The following is a 22,167-nucleotide window of genomic DNA, read 5'->3' as shown; positions in this document are numbered from 1 at the left end:
AAGACTCTCCCATTGTAGCATATTCAGGGAAGTTTGGATGGGAGGGCAAAGGGTGCTGATGGAGTCAGCAAATGGCTGCTAAACTTTGCCGATGCTGTCGTAACAACCAATATCCAGTACCAATACGAAGGGATTACATTATTGTCTGCGTTCCTTTTGTCCTCATTAGACAATTTAAACATGAGTTACCCGGGTATTTGGGACAGTCTAATGATCAAATCTCTGTCCTGTAATTTTGTGTGTGTGTGTGTGTGTGTGTGTGTGTGTGTGTCTGTTCTGCACCTTTCTGTCTGTTGATGTTTCTCCTTGTGCTTGCTAGTTTCTTTGTGCATTTTGCAGTTTTGTTCAATCTTTCATACATTTGTATGATTTCTGTATTCCTCTTTGATTTTTGTTTTTCCAGTTTGCCCTACACGACAAGATTTCTTTCATTTCTGTGCTGTTATCGCCTCGCTCAGTATTGATGCAAATAACTCTGCTTGGATGCTGTGCTTACGTGAATGATGCTCATAACAATGTACTCTGCAAAAGCATATGTGTGTATGAGCATGTCACAAGGAGGTCTTGCAGGTTGTACTACACCCTGAAAGACTTTTAGTGGAACCTATAGCCATTCATCACCAGTAATGGTTGTCAATAACGATTCCAGAAGAGAGAAGACTAGACACTTCAACGCAACGTGCAGTGGTGATGACGCACGTACATTCAGCGTTGTGCACAATAGCGGGCAAATGCAATCAACATCCAACTATGCAGCAGGAGTGGATGTGAGACCCGCACTGTAATTGTGAATAGAAACTAAACTTGGGATGTGCGTAGTGCTTTCTTCTTCCTTTGTCAGTCCCACCTGTACTTCTTCGTGCTGTATTGATGTTATGGCATCCATTTCAGTTGTAGGAACCTGTCAGTTCTCTCTATTCTATATTTTCGTATCTGGCATCATGTCATGTAATCTGTTCTCTCCTCTTTTTCCTTACTCTCAAATGCATGCCACTAGCCTCAGAGAGTAAGCCATCGATGCTGAGAGTTATAAACAAATAATGCTGTCTGTCGTTTCCTGAGGTATTCCACCTTGCAAGATTACAGGCGTCGACTCCATTCCCTTTACGTTCCTTCCTCATTATGATATGATCTATCTTGCCTACTGTCCCATAAAGTGGGGACTAGAACCCCACCCAATCATTAAAATAAGCGAGTAAGTTAGGAGGAAAATGAGTAAAGCTCTGTTTCTTGTACAGCATTCCTTCCTGCCATACATTATCCTCTTTAGCATGTGTGTACTGTAAAATGAGGAATGTTTGCATGCATTTTCATTTCCCAAATTTTGCAAGAGCCAAGATTCGCAAAATTTAAATGCCCATGAAAGTTCTTGTTTACACTATACTCATTAAATGTTAGAGGCAACTTGCGAAAATTTCATTCTGCAAAAAAGGCCGCCGGCTCCAATTCGCGAAAATTTCATGCCGCGAAAATATTGTGCTTTACAGTATTAAATTGAAGAGGGTGAAGATTCTTGGCATAACATACATACATGCATGCACATGTTCATACATAATATGCAGATACACACATACGTGCATACATACACACACTTTTGTACATACATTCATTTATACATACATACATTCATACATAGATATAATCACATTATCTACCTACACACATACATACACACATACGTACACCCATACATATATACATAAGTATATAAATACATACCCACACACAAACACATTTCAGTAGCAGGAAACTATACTCCTTCAATCTTTATAGGTTTAGAACCTTCTGCTCCCTTTGAATAAGCCATGTGCGTTAAGATGTGAAATGAGTACTTAGTGGATGTTTATAAAAGTGAATGACTTAAGCCAGGAAACAGGAATAAATAAACCCCAAAAAAACTTATGTGGATAGAAAGGGAATACTTGCGGGCATCAACATTCTTTTTGTATTGCATCTGAAAATGCATTTGCAGTGCCACGAGTACAATTGCCCTATTGCCATTTGCATTGACCTACAACTACCTCAGAATTGGTGAGGCTGCTCATTAAGATTGCTGGCATGACCTCACTCACTCACGGTAAACAACCCAAGACGGAACGCCCGCAGTAATCCGACTCGCACAATATGGACTGAAGCAGCAGCAGCATTATTCACATTGATAAATGATGTTAGATCAGAAATGGTCGTCAGATATCTGGAGTATCTGTGGGTGGCTGTTTTTTTCTTTTCTTTTCTTTTTTTGTTCACTTCAGTATGCCAGTCTTTGGAAAGAAAACCTCTAATTCATGGATGAGTGGGTAGATTATGCCATCAAGAATGTGAAGGAGAGGATGCAGCAGAGGAGAATCTGTTTTGATGAAATGCCCTGATTCCAAATAATGAGCTTAAAGGGACTCTCCACTCTAGGACTTTGCGAGAAAAAAAGAAGAAGAAGTAAAGTCACAACACATTGATAAGTAAAAGTTTCATTTGATTTGGAGAGCAGTGACAAAATTATGGAATTGTTTGATCCAATTTAAACATCTTTTCCATGAAACAGTGGTGTCAGTAACAGTCGATTGTACATGTACAGTATGTACTAGGTGTTTCAAAAAACATTTCCCACTTTTGATCATTAATAATTCTAAAACTGTTCATCCGATAAAACTGTCATTGATATGAGTAATAGCTGAATAGTGTACAATTTTGTTGAAGGTAATTTGAATGTGAAAGCATAAATCAGTTTCATTAAATCTAAGATTGATTTTGAAGTAAGGTTTCAGATTTTGGTCAAATTTTAACCCTCTGTACAAAAACGAACTTTACACAGAAACCAATGATGTGTATGTGAGTGTGTGCTGACAATGGCCCTAAACAATGGACATGCCTGAACCATCTGTTGACTAGGCGTCAGTCTCGCGCTCCTGGGCACATGAATGCTTAATCAATAATTCATGTTGATTGCCCTGGGCACTGCTAGTCTGAATTCATGCACGGTAAAGGGTAAAATGCATGCATGTGGAAAAAGTAAGCACATGTTTCCATGTGCTTGCAAACACCACATTTCATTCCAGCTGGCAATCATTTTCAAAGTTTGCTTCACATATCACTAAATTTGGGACATAATTAAGCATAGATGATCTAAAGTTCCTCATTTTTAAACAACTGTCTACTAATTAAATAGTCTGACAAATTTTTACTTTTTCGATAAAAAGAGATCACTTTTGGTAAAGAGTTCAGCAGCATTTATCATTGGGGCGAATTGTTTCACAGTAGATTTGTTTAAGGCTCCATATACACAAGTGTATACTCTAATTGGTTTTCTTTGCTTCCTGTCACCATGTTTACGATAGAACAGACGGTATTCATTGTAATTTCGTTTTCAGAAGTAGGGAGAGCACTGTCGCGACTCAAAGACAGTATCGGCAGGTGTTTGACTTTACACAGATACTGCCAGAGGCTGAATAAAGACTAGTTGTGACAGTGGAATTTCTCATGAATAAATAATGAAGCATTCAAACCCTGGCCATTGTTCAGGACCATTGTCAGGGTGTTAACCACACACTCCCATACACACCCATTGACCCCTGTGCAAAGTGAAATTTTGTACAGAGGGTTGAAAATAGAGGAAAATCTGGAACCTAACTGTGACATTAATCATGGATTTCATGAAACTGATTTATGCTTTCATATTTAAACCACCTTCAACCAAATTGTACAGTATTCAGCTATCACTCATATCAATGACAGTATTATTTGATATATAGTTTATGAATTATTAAGAATCAAAAGTGGGAAATGTTTTTTGAAACACCTAGTACAAAGGAAGTGATGTTATTTCCTGACTACTCTAAGTAATGGTTTTCACATTGAAGAGAATCTATAAACTAATTTGTGTATTTGTCAATCATTCAGCAACTATAATCTTCCTCCTTCACAAAATCAATGTTGCTAAATTTGTGCTAACTATAGAAGAACTTAGGATGCAGAATGTGATATCTTAACTTGACTTCATCTCAGTAAGAACAAAGAAATCATATTTACTTGGGATCCCTGTCACGGGTAGATTCAAGACCAGTGGTGCTATGTCATCTAGCTGCATATATGACTGTGACCAATATATCTGTTCCCTTTAGAACATGTGAGACTTTAAAATTTTATTACTTTTGTTTTTGTTTTGTTTTTCTGACTGAAACCTTCATTGTTCTGTTTGTGTAATTTTATTCTTTGTATATTAAAATCAGCTGGACCATGGGCTAGTTTTTTTCCCCCTTAAAATTGAAGGGCAATGGAACAAACCTGTATTAAGTATTAAATGTTCTAACCATGTGAGTACCACGATCTTGCTGATATGGGCAACTGAACAGGACTTCTGTAGCCTCATATATATCTTCTTTTTTTCTTAATTTGATGCTCATCTGCCATTTTTTACAAGTTAGATTTCACTAATTTCTTTTTTATTAATGCGTAGAAATTTCCTCTTTGGCTCGTGCCCATGTAACACTAAACTACTTTGTTGCTTTTTGTTTGTTGTTTGTTTGTTTGTTTGTTTGTTTTGTTTTGTTTTGTTTTTTACTTCCAAGGCAGAGAACATCAAATGTCATTTTAATATGAAGTTGGTTGAGATTGATAGTTTTAATAGCATTGAATACAAATCAGTGGTACATACTACTTAACAGAAAAAAAATTCATACTAGTATTACTATTAGTGAGTTGACCAGTGTAAGAAAGCTCCAATAGTTGATGGGAGTAAGCCAAACAGTTAAAACGTTTCTGAGCAATTTTCCACTTTTGCTTGTATACTTTGTGCATAATGCTATGTTTGTTTATTTGTTTGTGTTTTTAACTGGCCTTCATTCTTATTTCATTCATAAAGAATGCTCTGAAGTGACTACTGCTGACCAATTATTCATATGCTTCAGTCACCTTATTCAAACACGAGGCCGCATTCTTATTCTGCATCATTGCTGTCCTTATGTCCAGCAGTGTTTACTACTTTTCAGTGGAATGTGTGATTATCTGCCATTCCTTTAAATAATATGTCACAATTCAGCCTTCTAAAATGTTGTCCCCCGTGGTAGGATTATGAGGTGCATAATTGGGGACCTCGATAAACTCCTTGTTGTTGTTATTCGCTTGTTTGCCTTTGTTCTGATTTTGTGCTGTATGTGATCACTGGACAGAAATGCTTCAGTGGGTTTCCAGCTAGATTATAGATAAATTTTGCATTAGGAAACCTTTTACCTTTCTTTTTTTTAAAAGACTAGTCACTAATCCTGTTATTTATAATACATGGTCAGAGAAATGGAGAAAACCAATTTTGTGGGAATAATCCATGGAGTGATTGCTTTTTTCTTCTTTTTCATGAAAGTCTCAGAGATTGTTGCTTCATCTGAGCTTTAAAATAGAACTTAAGGGGGAAGGAAGGTGGCATTGATGCAGCCACATTTTTTTTTTCGCCGAGACACCATAGAGTATCCTGTCTTTTTATAGCAGAGGGCATACAATGCCTTGCACTGTGATATTTAGACAGGGCGCCCACCACTAAACCAAGCTGTGATTCAATCAGTAACTTGATTCTTGTGGAGACTCTCCAGCATCACTTCCATCTGGCTTTTTTTTTTTTTTGTCCCCTTCTGGCTATGAGCAGAATAGCTTGGAATGTAAATATATATATCTATATATATCTATATATGGTGTATAGATATATTTATATCTCACTCAAACATGAGGCCATATTGTTATTCGGCATCATTGCTGCATGTGTCTGTGCTGTAGTATATACTACCTTTCAATATGATACTATATATGTCATACTTATGACTAGTCTAATTTTGGAATAGGGACTTCCCAACAATGGCGCGAGTGGGTGAATTCGCGATAGTGGGATATGTTATTGCACAGAAAAATGTATGCATGTACGTCACATTAACGTCGGGATCAGAGTCAATATTTTCGCATGCCTTTGAATTCGCAAATAGCACGCAACTCGCGTAATTCTCGAAAGTAAAAACCTTGCAAAATGTTTGTCGTATACAGTATTCCTCTTATACAGTGTACATTACATATATATACATGTATATGTATATATATAGAGAGAGAGACAGACAGACAGACAGCCACTTGCAGGCAAACAGACAGAGAATGAAAGAGAGAGACAGAAAGAGAGACAAACAGACAGACAGACAGACAGACAGACAGACAGACAGACAGACAGACAGAGATTACTTGTTGAAGGATGAGATGTGATCTTGTGGAGGCTTGAGGTTTAGACACTCTGTCTGTCCGGGTATTATTCGTAGTCTGTCAGTTGACCACAGTACTATTCTTGTCCACAAACCCATCTCATTTACATCTGATCATTAGCCGCCAATGTGAACTTCAGCTCTTCCACACTTATAAATAGTATCACTACTTGATAGGATAATTTAAAGTAAGATATTTTCACAGCATGAAATTTTCATAAATTGGAGCTGATGGCCTTATATGCGGGATGAAATTACCACAAATTGCCACTGACATTCATTGCATATAGTGTACATAGACAAAAACTTGCTCATGCATTTCTGGTTTTACAGGACATTGTTGTCTTTGATGCTTGCTTGTTGTTTTTTTTATATATTGTCTCCCTTTCATCTTGTAGAAAGTTGATCCCCTTCCCAGTATTTAATGACCTCATATTTGATTCAATTCACAGAGTGCTATAGTGAAGAGCCTACCAAATTTCAATCACACACATACAAATAATGCAGTGACAAATTGATGCCATTGTCAATTTAATAAACTGCTTTTTTGAGTAATCATAAATATTCAGTTCAACCTTCATCATTACTCTAAAATTCCCCTTTAGAAATTAGCCTTAATCTTAAAAAAAACCAACATATTTACTAGTGTATTATTTGATTTAATAAGTACAAGCTTAGTGTTCATTTATAGTTCTGTTCATCAGAAGAATGATATAAAGTGAAGGAGGCATTCAAAATGGCTTGCCCCCTCAGGGAAAATGTGGATTTTGTACGCATCAATCATCTTGGGTAGAATCTTGCATCTCATTGTCCCCATGGCAACCGCCATGACAACTGTCTTGGCTGGTTAATTCACCGAGTGGGGTGCGTAATCACCGGGGGGCATGGCAGCTATTTTAGCAGTCGACTGTCTCAGAATCAGGCTGATAGCTTTGAACCACCAGAGTCTGGAGTGAACTTGCTGAGATAGAATTAGAAAGCTATTCTTGGTGTAAGCAGAGAAATTCTGTATATGAAGAGATGGAATAGATATAGTTTGGGAGAGAAGGATAGACAAGTGGACAGATAGATAGAGAAAACAAAATATATGCAGATACAGAAAGATAGAGACAAATAGAAACAGATGGATAGATAAGAAGATAGAAAAACAGATAGAGGTAGATAGATGGATGGATTGATAAATGTTAATAGAGAGAGAGAGAGTGAAGAAGAAGAAGAAGAAGAGGGAGAGAAGTGGGAGCAGAGAAATATTGAAAGACAGTGGTAGACTGGGATTATAGGAAGGAAGAGATTGGAGAGAAAGATATACTCAAAGAAGAAGATATGAATGAATATCATTGGACGAGGGAAATAAACATAAGGGAGGAAAAGAAATGAGTGGTAAAAAACACAAGGAAAGGCAAGGGGAATGGGAGAGGAAGGGATGTAGGCGACAGAGCAGAATGGAAGGATGTTTATTTGACTTGGCTGCAGGTATATGGTATTTGGTTTTTGCTATATGGTATATGATATATGGTATATGGTATATGGTGTATAGTATATTGTATGTGGTACATATGGTATATATTACCACCCTAGTTACCAGTGAGACATATACAATATTGCTGCATCCCTATGTTTACAAGCCTTACTGCTGATGAATTGCTCTTCAAGTAGGCATCAGTTAAGATGAAATAGCTAGCCCACTTCGATGTCAGAGCTTTGTGGTTAACAGTGTACATGACCACAAAAGCTGGATGAAATCACCAGATGTTGAGTTCCTGATGTTGGCTTCTTCAATTTCCTTGAATCTGAGCTGTCAAGTGATACACAGTCAAACCTGCCTTAGCAGCTACCTGTCTTTAGTGGCTACCTGTCATATACAGCCACTAAAAAAATCCCCCCCCCCCCTCCCAAAGAGAAAAGCCATGGTAAAGATCCTATATGAGGCATCCACCTGCCTACAATAGTAACTTTTTTCATCTCCCTCTAGTGGCCGCTGTAAACAGATTGACTGTTCATATAATGTGCCTCACTTTACTTTACTTCCAAATACCTACCACAGAAACTGCAAAAGACTGACATTAAAATGCAATTAAGCCCCCTTGAAGTATAGCTCTGAATTCAACTGATATACTTTAAATTTTGTTTACTTATGATGCAGAAAATGGAGAGAGTCCCCTGTTCCAGCCAGATGAGGAGGAGGAGGAGAATGGTGGGCAGGATGCACTCCAGCTCAATGTCCTCCCACCACCAGCTAAGAAGGATGAGAGTGAGGACGACACCGGTGAGTTTACACCCCATCATCTCTTAATTTGCATAGATGATCCCATGAGCCTCTCCCCCTTGTCTGACAAGATTTATCCCGGGATTGTGCCTTGCATCAGCTTTCCTGCATCTGTATTAATTTTCTTATTGTTTAATAGTAGAAATAAGATGTAATCATAGTCTTCAGCAACTTTTAACAAATTTCTTAGACCTGTTTCCCCACAAATTAATACCTGCCCTCTTTTATGCAAGTCTTAAAGAACTAGTTTTTTGTTTTGTTTTTGAGTTTGCCTGTTGTTTTTCCACAAAACTTTAAGCTTTATAAGCCCAAGAAAAGCTTGGATAGGAAAATTATTCCAGAAGATATAATATTGACCTAAAACCTGTGTTTTTTAATTAATTAATTAATTTATTTTTTACACTGTATGGGTTGAAAGAAACAGTCTTGCAAAAGTTAGTAAATACGGAATTTGAATTATTTGCATCATTTGGTACTTTTCAAACTCTGTATTTTAGTATTTTGTTTGTAAATTGGCTTGAAATCTAGAATGTATTACAGAAGGCCATTCCCAACTTCAGGAATTAGTGTGTTTGCCTTTTTCCTCTCTATTTCCCTCCAGCCAGTGTGAGAGTTGAAAATTAATAAAAAACATAAGATTGAAAGATGCTTTCACTGTTGTATTGGCTGGGTAAGAAAAAGAAAGTGTATTGATCTTGAATGGATGATCCCTTAAGGTGAAAAGGTGATGTACATGTATCTCTGAGAGCGAATAACTCCCATCAGCTACACCGTGTAAACACAATGTCACGATGTTGTCAGTCCTTCCCTTAATATAGGTTGCTGGACAACAAGCGTAGATAACCTGATAAGATCGGAATTGCAGATTCCAGGTCATATCGTGATTCTGGATGGATGTTGTTGTATCCTCCAGCATCCTCTGTAGACTCTTTGAGGGATTTCTCTTTTTGTGTGTGTGTGCTTTGTTTTTAATAATCTTGCTGGGAACAGGTTAATCATCCCGTGCAATCTGTACAGTATGCCCCCCCCCCCCCCAAAAAAAAAAAAAAAAATACAATCGGATTTTAGCATTGAGAACTTCCAATATGATTAAACTGTCTGAATGCTATTTCAGGGTCTAAAAATATAACATCTTTTATACCTATATTTTGCAGAAAACCCCATTCAGTTTGATTAAGTGGTCACAGAGAAATGTGAATCGTTGTGAAGCTTGTCTTGGATGTGATTCTTCCAAGTTTAGCACTTGGATGCTCTTGGCTATGCATATTAGTGTGTCAAACACAATGGACAGAACTTGGAGGGAAGGGATTCCTGACATGCTCTACAAAAATCCTCATTTCTCTTTGACCACTGAAGCAAATCGGTTGGGTTTTTTGCAAGACGTGAGCAAAAAATTATAGTTTCATACCCTGAAATTGTATTTGGATTGATTCACAATTTTTAAAGTTATCATTGTGGAAGGTTCCGTTGTAATTTTTTTTTTTGACATAATGGTACAGTTCTGCTCTGCAATTGACAGAGTCTTTTATATCTCTGATCATTCCTTTAATGAATATTGAATACATGATACATATCATTTCCTCCATTCAGGCTAATTTTCCTGCTGACACCAAAAGCATTATCCCATTCTATCTAACTCTGATTTACCAATTCATTTGATTTTCTTTCCCAGTCTAGCCACCAAATGCTTTTTTTTTTGAAGTAGCAAATGTGGTTTAACATTAAAAGCAGATATACTAAAGAAAAAATATTAAACACAGCCATCTAGTAAAATATCAGTGTAGCAGTGCTGCACCTACACACATGTATGACATGTAACTCCATGGAAATGAAGAATTATTTGACTGTAACTTTTATTCGATTAACAAAATAATATTAATAATAAAACAACATTTCTAAAGCGCCTTTACGATTATGATTAAATGCTTGAGGCGCTTTGGTAAATAAAGTAAAATCAATAATCTCACTGCCCTCTCTTTCAGTTTTTGTAATGAATGTTTTAGTCTTAATCTTCCATTTCTTGAGCATGTTTTTTTTAATGTATGTTAAATCTTTATTTTCAATTTCATCTTAATTTCTGATACAGTGGACTCCTATTATAACGAAGTCCTTGGGACCGGCGGTTTTCTTTGTTATATCAAAATTCTGTTATAACCAAACAGATATCATAAAAGTGGAAATTTTTGCAGTGTTGAAATTTTCGCGCATTTCGCGCAACCAGAAACTAGTGCGAAAATAAAAGCACACGAATATTTTTGCTCACCGTATGTTCAAGTAGTTGATGTGTTGATTCCGCAGAATTAAAAACACGCGAAACTCCTGTTACCCTGCCGATCGCGAAAAATTAGCTGCGCGAAAATATCCACTTTTACAGTAAATGATAAAATTACATATACATAATCTTGCGGCCTGAATTCTTACTTCATCTTAACCAGAATTTGGTTATTACCGTGTTCATTATAATATGGGAGTACACTGTATGTACATATAGCTGATAATGCAATTCTTTAAAGTCTTAGCTCTTTCTTTTTCTTTTCTGTATTTTTTTTTTGCCTGTTCTTGTTTCTTCCACTTTCCCTCGCATTTTTCTTGACTTTCTCTTATCTTTCTGTCTATGTCACCATGTATGTGTTTGTCCCATGTCTGCATCTTCCTTGAACACATACACAAGCACACATACTCTCTCTCTCTCTCATTTTCTCTCTTATTTCTCCGCCCCGCCTGTTCCAATATTGAATGTGGTTTCTGGTCGGAAAATCGAGTCCCCTCTCCATGAGCAATCATGCGAGGCCGGGGTCATTGATTTTGCCCAACGAAGTACATGCATATCAAATTGTGCAACGCCGGCCATGTCACTTGGCACAAGTGATCGTATTTTGATTGGTACTTGGTGGAAAGGGAAGGAGAGAGAGAGAGAAATATGAAAGTGATTTGAGACTGAGAGTCAGAATTGCAATAGCCCCACCTTGTGGTTGAAATTTGTGCAGTGTATTTATTACCTCCACAAGCTGTAATAAGCATAGGCTTGTTTATAAGGCACAACAGAAAAACTGTGTTAGGGAGATATCTTCGTCGCGACGATATGAGACAAAAGATCGTCGCCAATCGTCCCCGACGATCCAAATTTTGGGCCTCATGTGCTCATTACTGCGCTCTTTTTGGCTCATTATAAATATCAACAAAAGATGGTTCCGACGAGTCGGAACGAAGTCGTCTCTTTTCGTCGCGACTAATCAATTAAGGAGGTCTTTTGTCGATCGGCGAAGCGTTTCAGTGATTGTTCAAACGTCGCACATCGTCCCAGACGACTGCGTATTCAACTTGACTAACCGTTTTGTAAAGGTTTTGGTGATGGTTTCGCGTCGCTCATCGTCCCGACGATTGACCATTGAATTTAAATCACCGTTCCGTGGCGAGTTTGTTAATCCATAATTGTTCAAACGTCGCACTTATCGTCCCGACGATTGTCCATTCAACTTGAATCACTGGTCAGAGACGCGTTTAGTAATTGTTAAAGCGTCGCGCATCGTCCCTAGGCTTGCCCATTGAACTTAAATCACCGTTTGGTATGAGTTTGAAACGTCGCACATCGTCCCGACGATTGCTCATTCAATAATAGAAATTGCTCGATGCTGAGGTGTTTATTTTTTCTAACATCGCGAGTGGTCCCGACGATTGCCCATTGAATTGAAATTGTCGTTCAATGATTGCCACCAGGGTAATTCATCTTCTATGAAGCCTTGCTCTCATGTTTGCCATACTTGTCTGTAAACAATACAAAAACATCGTAACGAGATCCGATGGTTGTCAGACTCCCGAAATTCTTGAATGAATCATGAAAAAAAAAGTGATGAACGTACATTATTATCTTTCCACAAATCCAGAGCTTGAAAGAAAACATCCGGCATTTATTTTATCATCGTACGGAGTTCAATATCATTGTTATTCATTTCCGAACGTCAAAGCAAATTTCCGACACTAATATTAACATCTTTCAGAGCTGAATGTTATTGCTATTTACTTTCGAACGCATAAGCAAATACCCGGCATTTATTTTATCATCGTACGGAGTTGTATATCATTAGTAGTCATTTCCGAACGTCAAAGCAAACATGCGATATTTATTTAATCACCGTACGGAGTCGAATATTACTGTTATTCATTTCCGAACGCAAAATCGAATTTCTGACATTAATTTTAGCACCGTACGGAGCTGAATCTTACCGTTATTCAAATCGAAAAGTATAAGCATCCTTGGTATAAGTAAACATCCGACATTTATTTTAGTACCGTTCGGAGTCGAATATTACCGTTGTTCATTTCCAAAAATAAAAACAACATCTGACATTTATTTTAGCATCTTATACGGAGTTGACTGTTACCGCTGTCCATTTCCAAAAGTAAAGGCAAACATCCGACTTTTTTTTGGTGGCCCGACGTGCGTTTTTGGTGGCCCCGGTCCACCGAGCCACCGTTAGTGTCGAGCCCTGGTGTACACCTCACTAACCTCAGCTTGTTGGGGAAACTTATACTGCCATAGGAGGGGAGATGCTTTCATCTCTTCTAGAGAGCTTCCCTATGAGCGAATGAAAATCTTTGTTTGGCATTTTCATTTCTATACTCCATAATCATTCGTTGTTTCCAAACATTTTCATGATGTCGGTATTTCAATATCATAATATTTTTCTTAATGTATTCCATTTTCATTCCTTGACCAAAGTCAGTATGTCCGCCACATGTACGGTAATCGCTACGTTTCGCGCAGTGCAATATGTGCCGAAGTGCGAAACACGTGGTTATCAAGTTCAATGAAACGCGCCGTCCATGCGTGCTTCTTGTTTGGTTTCGTAGTAGCTCCATGGTTACGGCAAAGACAATAAACGGAGGAGGCACTCCGTATAGTTTTTTTTTTCGTTTACAGTAAACAGTTTACATTCGATACAAATAAATTAATAGTCACGTCTTTTACTGTTTGATGATCGCCAAGTCGGGAAGAAGTATTTAGAGGAACTTCTCAGTCGATATGTCCGTGATGTTCATTCTAATTTTCACACGCAGTGTTACGCAGATTTTATGAGTGTGAGATCGAAAGAAGTTTCAATATATGTTGCCATGATATTATGTAGGCCTACTGTTGTGTAATTGGGTAGGTATAGCTCTTACACTATAAACTTCAGCTTGTTGCAGCGGCATCTAGGAAAGCGATATTTTCTTCGGCATTCGGGACCTTTTTTATATCATTATTATTTTTTTGACACGTGATTTGATTGTAAGTATGAAGCGACGAATAACCCCTTTGTTTTGTTTTGGTGTTAACATTAATGTGTAATACACCAATACTGTTCAACGTGTGGTTTTTTTTTTTACTGTTAAAGAAGCCAAGATAAGGCGACATTTTAATAGAATTATGCCGTTCGGTCGGTTTACAGACTGCTTATAACCTGAAATAGTTGCAGTGCGCGCATTTTTTTTTTTTTTTTTGGGCCACCTGTTTTCGCAGAAATTTACACTAGAAAGGTTGTCAGTTTTTTTTTTCTTCTGCCATTATTTCCTCTGATATGATTTGTCGTGGCCATTAAGTTATTTTCAACCTAAAAGATACGTGTCACGTAGGTCTATTGGTTGCCAGCACGCATTTATCTGACTTGCTGTGCGGTTAAGTCTTTTGTTGTTGTTGTTGTTTTTTATCATTCATGGGAGGGGCAAACAAGAGTGAGAAATGAGGGAGAGGTGAAATCAGAACAAGGAAACATCTGTTCATTTAGCTGTCACTTATGCCAGCAGTAGTAATTGTCATCACCATTGCTATTCAGATCAGTTTTATAGTCAATATCCTATAACATTCAATACACGACTATCATCATCATGACATGAGAGAGAGAGAGAGAGAGAGGAAAAAAACCGCCACCCGTTCAAGGGCGTATACAAAGCAAACGAATCGCAAAGTAGATCAACGGGGGGGGGGGGGGGGGGGGGGGGGGGGGGGGGGGGGCGTTTCATCAACGAGTTCGTCGGAGGTTTTCACCGACAAATTTGCCATCAGCCAATCAGACGCAAGGAGGATTTCAGTAGCTTTTAACAGTTGTCAGTGTAAATCACTGACAAAAAGTTTCATGAAACGGTCCCCAGGAAGGTGGATTCATGGTACAATATTCCGTATGGCATACCAGCAATACAAACAGACACGTTACTGCAAAATAAATGATAGAACACAGCAAGCGAGCAGGCTAGAATCAAACCTCCTTTTGTAGGAAAGTCCAACAAAAGTCTTACAACATACCTGTAATAGGGGGTTCGCACGTACACAAATTAGCATGTTCCAGAACTCAATTTTTGTTACCCTTTAGCAAACTCCAGTCTTTTGCACATGTGGACACACACACACACACACACACACACACACACACACAACAGAAACTTAGTGCGAACCAGTAGCGCGATGCATAACCTCAGATATCTTGCTGATATTTCTGAATGAGCGCGGTATTTGCCCCGACAGTACTTGAACGGTCGGGTTTAGAAACTTGATTGAGTTCTTTTATTCTCATCATTAACAACAGCGTGCTCTCCACACCACTGTCAGGCACAAGAACAATAGTTTCATTGGCAATTAGCGGGTTATTTTCTGTACGTGTGAACGGTTGCAAAAAAAAACCCTCAACTTTCCGAGGGTGGCTGGAGCGTCTGAACCAAAAAGTGTACAATCCTCGCGTGTACGCTCTTTTGTCTGAGAAGTTGGAAAAAAAAAAAAAAAAAACCTCGAGTATTGGAGCATGTTCAGTAACGCGCTATTTTGCACATCGTGAAGGCGGGTATTGATATATCAGACTCAGCATGGGGGGGGGGGGGGGCTGATGAAATCTAGCATTAAAAGAATGAACTACACTGACATACTAAAAATGATAAAACTGGACATGAAGTTCATGACCTCTATCCGAGTGCCTCGGACACGGGAAGTACTATGCATGTATCTACAAGCTACATTAAAGTAAAGCATACTGATATAATCATAAACGCTGCGATTCGAAGTGTTCTTCTGTTTTGCTTTCAGTAATAACCAAAACTGTATTTTCACGCTCGATTCACAGTGGAGCACTAAATAAATCGAGTGTATAATATCAATACTAACTCTTTAACTCTTTATGTGCCACGTTCGCACCTCCGACTCAGTGGACGGCGAGCCAACTTCGCATATTCTGCTCAACTAACAAAGCCGCCAAGATGGATCAATAAACCGCTAATTACTGCTAATCCCGCGGCACAATGAAAGCGTTTCTCGTGCTTTTGTTCCTCTCATACTAACAGTATACGGCTTGCATTCTATGTGGTGAACGACTATCAAGCGATGTTCCCAACTAGATTTACTCGTACATTCTATGTTTCTGTCACGGTTTAATGTGCAAAAGTCATGCCTTTATAGTAATGTAGCAACTGGTCATTAAAAAAAAAAATTGAAAATAGAGTCGGCATACATTTATATCGAAACAAAGCTTGGCATTCCTCTTTAACTTTGCCTACTATTACGCCCATCTTAACAGAAATTTGTAGAAGTTATACAAATTGGAAAAACAGAATTCTTTCTCAAAGCATGACTACCTTTGTGTTTCAGAATAACGTGGCACACAGGGTGTTTCCACCATGGCACATAAAGAGTTAAGAAGCAGGCCTGTGATTTCTCTATTTAGTCTGTTGAAGTATCTCATTGATGTGATTTTTTTTCAGTCAATTGTGCTCCCCTGACTAAGCTATCAAGAGTATAGCTTTTTTGTTCGGAAACTGGATTTACGCAAAGCATAGTACATTCACCATGTATAGTACAATGCTCCAATATTGATGAAAGCGGTTTCGTGTGTGATACGTATTCCTCTTTCGGGTGAGTGTGCTGTGAAATCCGGTCATTTTGTTTTATTTTCAACTGCATCTCCTTATTTTGTAACATTTTCTAAACCATGCAGGATGAGCCATACGTTTATTTTTCGGCATAGATAGATAATTCGCCTTTTTGAATGACGAACCTTTGTGTAATTTTTGGATTAACAGATTTGTTACAGCTGCACTGGGATGTCTTCTAAATTATATTTTGAGGCCACTGAGATCAAGATGATCATGCGTAGGCGTATATAACTCTCTACACTTTAATGTACATGAAGTTGATCAATTAAGAAAAAATAACATATTTACTTTTGCTTACAATCCAGCACATTACAACGCATCGCACATCAACCAATAATCTTGGTAACAGCTCATTATTCCGAAGGTTCGTTATTCACAAGACTCTTTAGTCCGAAGATTCGTTTTTCCGAAGCTTCGTTATTCCGAATTTCATTTTCAATCTAACGAATCTCCGGAATAACGAACCGTCGGAATAACGCAATGCTCGGATTAACGAACCCTTTTTCATTTTCGGATTAACGAACCTCGGTATAGGAAATTTGTGCGTTTCAGATTAATGACCCTTCGGAATAGCGAACCTGGGAATAACGAACAGCACCAATAATCTTATAAAGAGAAAGGATGCCCGATATATACATTAAAAATATTGAGGTATAATTAAGATACAGCATTATGTACATAACAGCAACAACAACAACAACAAGATTAGGATTGAGTAAGCAGACAAGTTTTCAACAATGATTTGAACATATCAACACTTTCAGCTATACGAATATAGAGAGGGAGTTTATTCCAAAGAGGTGGGGAAATACAGAAAAGGTCCTATATCACCATAGCGGGTATGTGCGGGACCACGTGATAATTGGAGAGAAGAGAGAGAACAGGCTGAAGTGGAGGAGCGGAAGGGAGGTAAGATTAATCCATAATATTTATCTTGTAAACAATAAGGATGATTTTAAAGGTGATACGTTGATGTATGGGGAGCCAGTGGAGGGATTGGATAACTGGAGTAATTTGGTCAGATGTTTTTGTCAGGGTTACAAGCCTTGCAGCTGTATTTTGAATTTTGAATTTGGTGCAATACTCGAAGCAGGGAGACCAACAAGAAGGAAATTGCAGTAGTCAAGATGAGAAGTAACAAATGCGTGAATTAGACGTTCGTTGGAAGACTGCTCCGATAACTTACGGATATTAATAATGTATTTTTACAAATACCCCTGAAGCAGCAGAACGACATGAGTTCTTAATGTGTGTGTTATTTCATTTGTTCGTTTGTTGTTGTTTTTTAAAGTTCAGATGCTTATCTACCATAACTCCTAGATCTCTGACGGACTGGGAGATACATTTTTGTGAGAAAACTAGCCCGCCTGACAATTCTGATTTATCAGAATTCAATTTCAAATGATTATCGCGAGACCATCGCTTAATATCATCAACACAACTATGAAGTTTGCAGAGCTCTTCGACGTTGGGTATTTGGTAGTATGATTATGTAAATTTGAGTATCGTAAGATATCTTCACGATCTTTCACAAATATTTCTTAAAATAATGATCAATATTGGATGCCTGCGTTCTACAGCTGATCTAAATTACAGCGAATTATGTGTCCTGTCAATTGGAAACCTTCACAATACCGCAATTTAACCGTCAAACGCAATAGAAATGCCACAACCTAAGGATTTCAATCCTCGTTCATCATTATGGTTTCTATTAATGAAGAAGAAGGGACAGAACGAAATGAGATTAAGACTTTTATGTTAGTGAAATTGATCACTCTCAGCTGCATATATTTTGAAGGAAAATTAATGATTTCGGACATGTGTTAAAAGCATCGTCGACAGCGCGATGCTGCTCCATTTGGCATGGTTGTTAAAGCCTATTATATCCCCTACTCCATTCCCCCTTTCTTTATGAATTTTGGGGATCACATAAGGGTATGCGCTCTTTTGAAATGAGTCAAGTCTTAGTTAGGCATATAATCTTACCTTTACAGTGATCACACTAAAGAACCCGATTCCACATCATTCTATCTAATCAGAGAATCGAAAAAGATAGCTTTTCTAATTGATGTTTGTTGATAGACCAAATCAGTGTATCCGTCCCGTGATTGCCTATCAGTGACGTAACAGCGCGAATACTATGCCCATACAACTGCTTGTGTTATCATAGGCCTAATCAGTTACACTAAGAAGCTGTTCGTGATGTGTGGTGTTTGCACCAAAATTAGTATGCAAAATTCATACAAATTTTACACTATCAAAATGGCTTACATGATTTCTTAGCTAGTTGGCAAGAGGGATACCCCAACTCACAAGCGAGCGCACCCTCTGCGAGCTGTGTCTAAAACGAGTCTCGTTGTGTGTGTTGTTGAATCAGCGTGTCTTATTCGATTCTTCTTGTATTGTTCCGCCGGGATGGTGTCTTTCAAGACAGCTGGACACTGCTTTCATTGTTCCTGGGAAAGGGTCATCTTTGTTTTGACGGTCAAGCCTTTCATTATTATCGTGGTGAACTTCACTAATCGTCCCCACGCTAACGTACAAAGGAAGGAAATGCTTTTATTATGTATCAATGCACGCGTAATACCATCAGTATAGGCCTATAAAACGAAAGTTTGACTCTATTCTGTCGACAAGGACGCGATCGGAATCGATCTGGATGTGATCGATCTACCTTGATCGACATTGGTTTTGGCTTCCTCCTATACACGATATTTTTTAACACTCTGTCGGACTATAGATCATAACATGCAGATTTGATCGGCAGTGGAACCCAGCCCTAAGGCGGATTCTTGTTCGAAAAGTAATAGCAGAAAATAGCCTACACGAAATTCAGCATTGCATATACCGAAAGACAGATAGAGAGGAAAACATCGAGAAAGTAGTTCCAATCTAGGATTGAATGGAAGGTGTAACTGAATGCCATAAACAGATAGATAAATAAATAAAGAAATACAGCTCCAAAGTTATTCGCTTTGCGACGACCGCCACGTACACAATCTGAAAGTGAAATTGGCTGTATGATTACATATTGCGCATAATGTCCGTTGGTCTGTCGAGGCGGTTGCTCAACCAAAACACGTATAGCATTACTCTCTTAAAAAGAAAAGGGTAAAACAGCGTTTTAAAAGGGGCGAGGAGCGACAGCGTTTTCAAAATGTTGTATTCACCCTTTTTCTAGCTGTATCTAGCACATCTAACGTTGGATTCAGCTGGATAGATAGGGTGAATGCAACATTACCTTAAAAACGTTGTCACTCCTCAGCCCTTTTAAATGTTGATTTACCCTTTTCTTTTTAAGAGTGTAGGAGGCTTATTTCAATTTCAGATCGAACAGATATAGTCACGAGTTGTTTTGATCGATGTCATGCAATTTGCCCTAATTCGCGATAACGGGTTCGGTTCAAATTTACGAAGGTGATCGGAAATTCTATATTTAGCGTTCTCGTCATTTTGGTGCAAGTTGGTACTTGTTTAATTTGATAAGTTCCCATGGGTATGAAAATAGGCCCCACACTAGCGCCTGATTCTCTTTATTCGAGACAGTGTGTATATTGGTATTGTGCCATCATCACACTTGTGCTTGTTTTGTTCAAAACAAACTGTCTTTTTCTCTATCCTTTACACGTTACTTTCAATACGCAGTAGTTCAAAGAATGTTTTGATATACAGGAAGGTAAACGAGTAATTGCTGTTCGATCACCGCGATCCCCTGACTTTCACCTAGAGCCGCGTTGGCCAGCACGCAATGCTAAATCCCTCTAACCAAAGATTCTACGGAACAGTATTACCCAGTGATGAAAACAAAATCCAACAAATCTTTATTTCCCGTTTTTTGTTGTTGTTTTTTCTGTCTCAAACACTGTCATTTCTCGTTGTAAAGTTATCTTTCGACATTATTGCAATAGTCGGGTAACGGGAAAACAAAACGTAAGGATTTTGTGTTTGATTCCGCACATATTCTCTTTATTTTACATATGTAGAGAAAGAAAGAAAGAAAGAAAGAAAGAAAGAAAGAAAGAAAGAAAGAAAGAAAGAAAGAAAATGATCCCATGCTCGTCTAAAGAAGTTTAAACTTTTCACGCTGCAACCTATTAGGTGACGTCTATTCGGTGTGGCGCTCTCTCACAATGAGTACTATGTCGCACGTGGAGTTTTCCTGTAATGAGCCAGAGATGAAGGGGATACACTACTCGGGTCAAATAGGGAAGTTATTTTATGACGGATAATGATTCCTTGGTGTTTTATTTATCTGTTCAGAAAATTTCAGTGTGAAAAATTAGTAAAAGTGTCCGAAATCACGGTTGCTTTGAGACATTTTTTTTTTCCGTTACAATTTTTTTTTTCCAACCATCGACTTTACGGTGCGCTTTGCACCTATTGTTCTTGCCCGATCGTAGCCTTTTGTCAAGGCCCTCTCGCTGTAATGGGCGAGCGAAGCGAGCCCAGCCGACCGCGCCAGCGCGCAACCCCACTCAGCTACATTTGGGCTTTCTTCACCATACAGCGACAGGGCCTTGACAAAAGGCTGGCCCGATCGAGACTCCGCTTCCGTTGTAGAGCATAAGATGCTAATGAGCATTGCTCTTGACCCCATTGAAGACAAAAGGCATAGAGCGTGCGGCGGCGAGGGCTTTAGAATAATTGCGCAATACTGATGAGCTGAGCAAGACTCTGATCGGCGATATACACGCCCCACATTTCATGAAGTGGTGATTGGCATGACGCACAGTGGCGTTTGAAAAGTGTAGACACAAAGTACGATATGTATATATATATATATATATATATATATATATATACATATATATAATGTGAGATATTTTATAACAGCTAAAACACAATAGCGAACTTACGACAGCTCTCCGAGTGTACATTTACAAAGGTTATTGGCTTCATCAATAGATAATTCATTCAAATAATGATAATAATCAGCTGTTCCCTACTATGTGACAGGCTGTTCAAAATTCATCTTTGGAAATATACAAGGTTAATTTCCTTTTCGCAAAGACAATTCGTGCAATAATTCATTCGCTAATTCGCCAAATGAATATATGTGTACTTTTCCCAGTCCAAAGACTTATTGAATAAGTTATTGCCGGCAGGGAGAGAAATCGGAACAATATAACGAAACACACACACAAGAAAGGTGAGCTTCCTGCAATCTCAAGGAATGGATAATCAAGCAGCCATCATCCTTTCTTCGCCATTGATAGCAGGAAGTGACGTAATGGAGCGATGTTGTTGGAGAATCTGCATAAATGTCTGCTACAAGTACTATGTACAAAAAAATTTCAGACCCCCTTTGTGTTCATGTTTTGCCAAAACAAAAGAACCACAGTCAGTGAGACGCTAACTTACTTTATGTCCTATAAACCAGGGCTCCACACTAACTTTTATTTTTGGTGGCCCAAAGGTAAACATCCGTCCTTTTTTGGTGGCCCGATCAGGCCACCAGTCTTCATTTCTGAAATTTTGGTGGCCCGATGTGTGTTTTTGATGGCCCCGGGCCACCGGGCCACCGTTAGTGTCGAGCCCTGGATAAACTATGGTTACTATAAGTTGAACGTTGAAACTGCCTTTTGCCTCCAGGCTTTTATAATAGCATACAAAGCTTTTATTGTTTGCCTGTATAAAAAAAAAAGGCGGGAATCATGTACACCCTTCTCGCAATCATCCTGATCTGATAACAGAGTGATACATTTTTTTTTTGTTATCTTTCCCCCGACCAAGACCGATGCCATTAAAAAAAACAAGATCAATGCCATTAAAATAATGACCAAA

The 22,167-nt window shown here is 38.4% G+C and overlaps 1 protein-coding gene across 1 annotated transcript in view; it reads left to right on the top strand.

The window, feature by feature from the left end:
- Positions 1–22,167, top strand: part of LOC139714257 (uncharacterized) — a gene marked incomplete at its 5' end in the record, with an annotated part of 135,579 nt that overhangs the window by 61,265 nt on the left and 52,147 nt on the right. The window contains one exon of the mRNA XM_071625972.1: positions 8,368–8,490. Within this exon, the coding sequence (XP_071482073.1) occupies positions 8,368–8,490 (123 nt within the window). The remainder of the gene's footprint in view (positions 1–8,367; positions 8,491–22,167) is intronic.

The sequence above is a fragment of the Diadema antillarum genome, unplaced genomic scaffold (assembly GCF_040938485.1).
Source record: "Diadema antillarum isolate AM-2024a unplaced genomic scaffold, OU_Dant_1.0 seq00002211_RagTag, whole genome shotgun sequence".
Classification (NCBI taxonomy): Eukaryota; Metazoa; Echinodermata; class Echinoidea; order Diadematoida; family Diadematidae; genus Diadema; species Diadema antillarum.
Note: the sequence above shows the minus strand (reverse complement) of the source record. Positions and strands in the feature narration are given on the sequence as shown.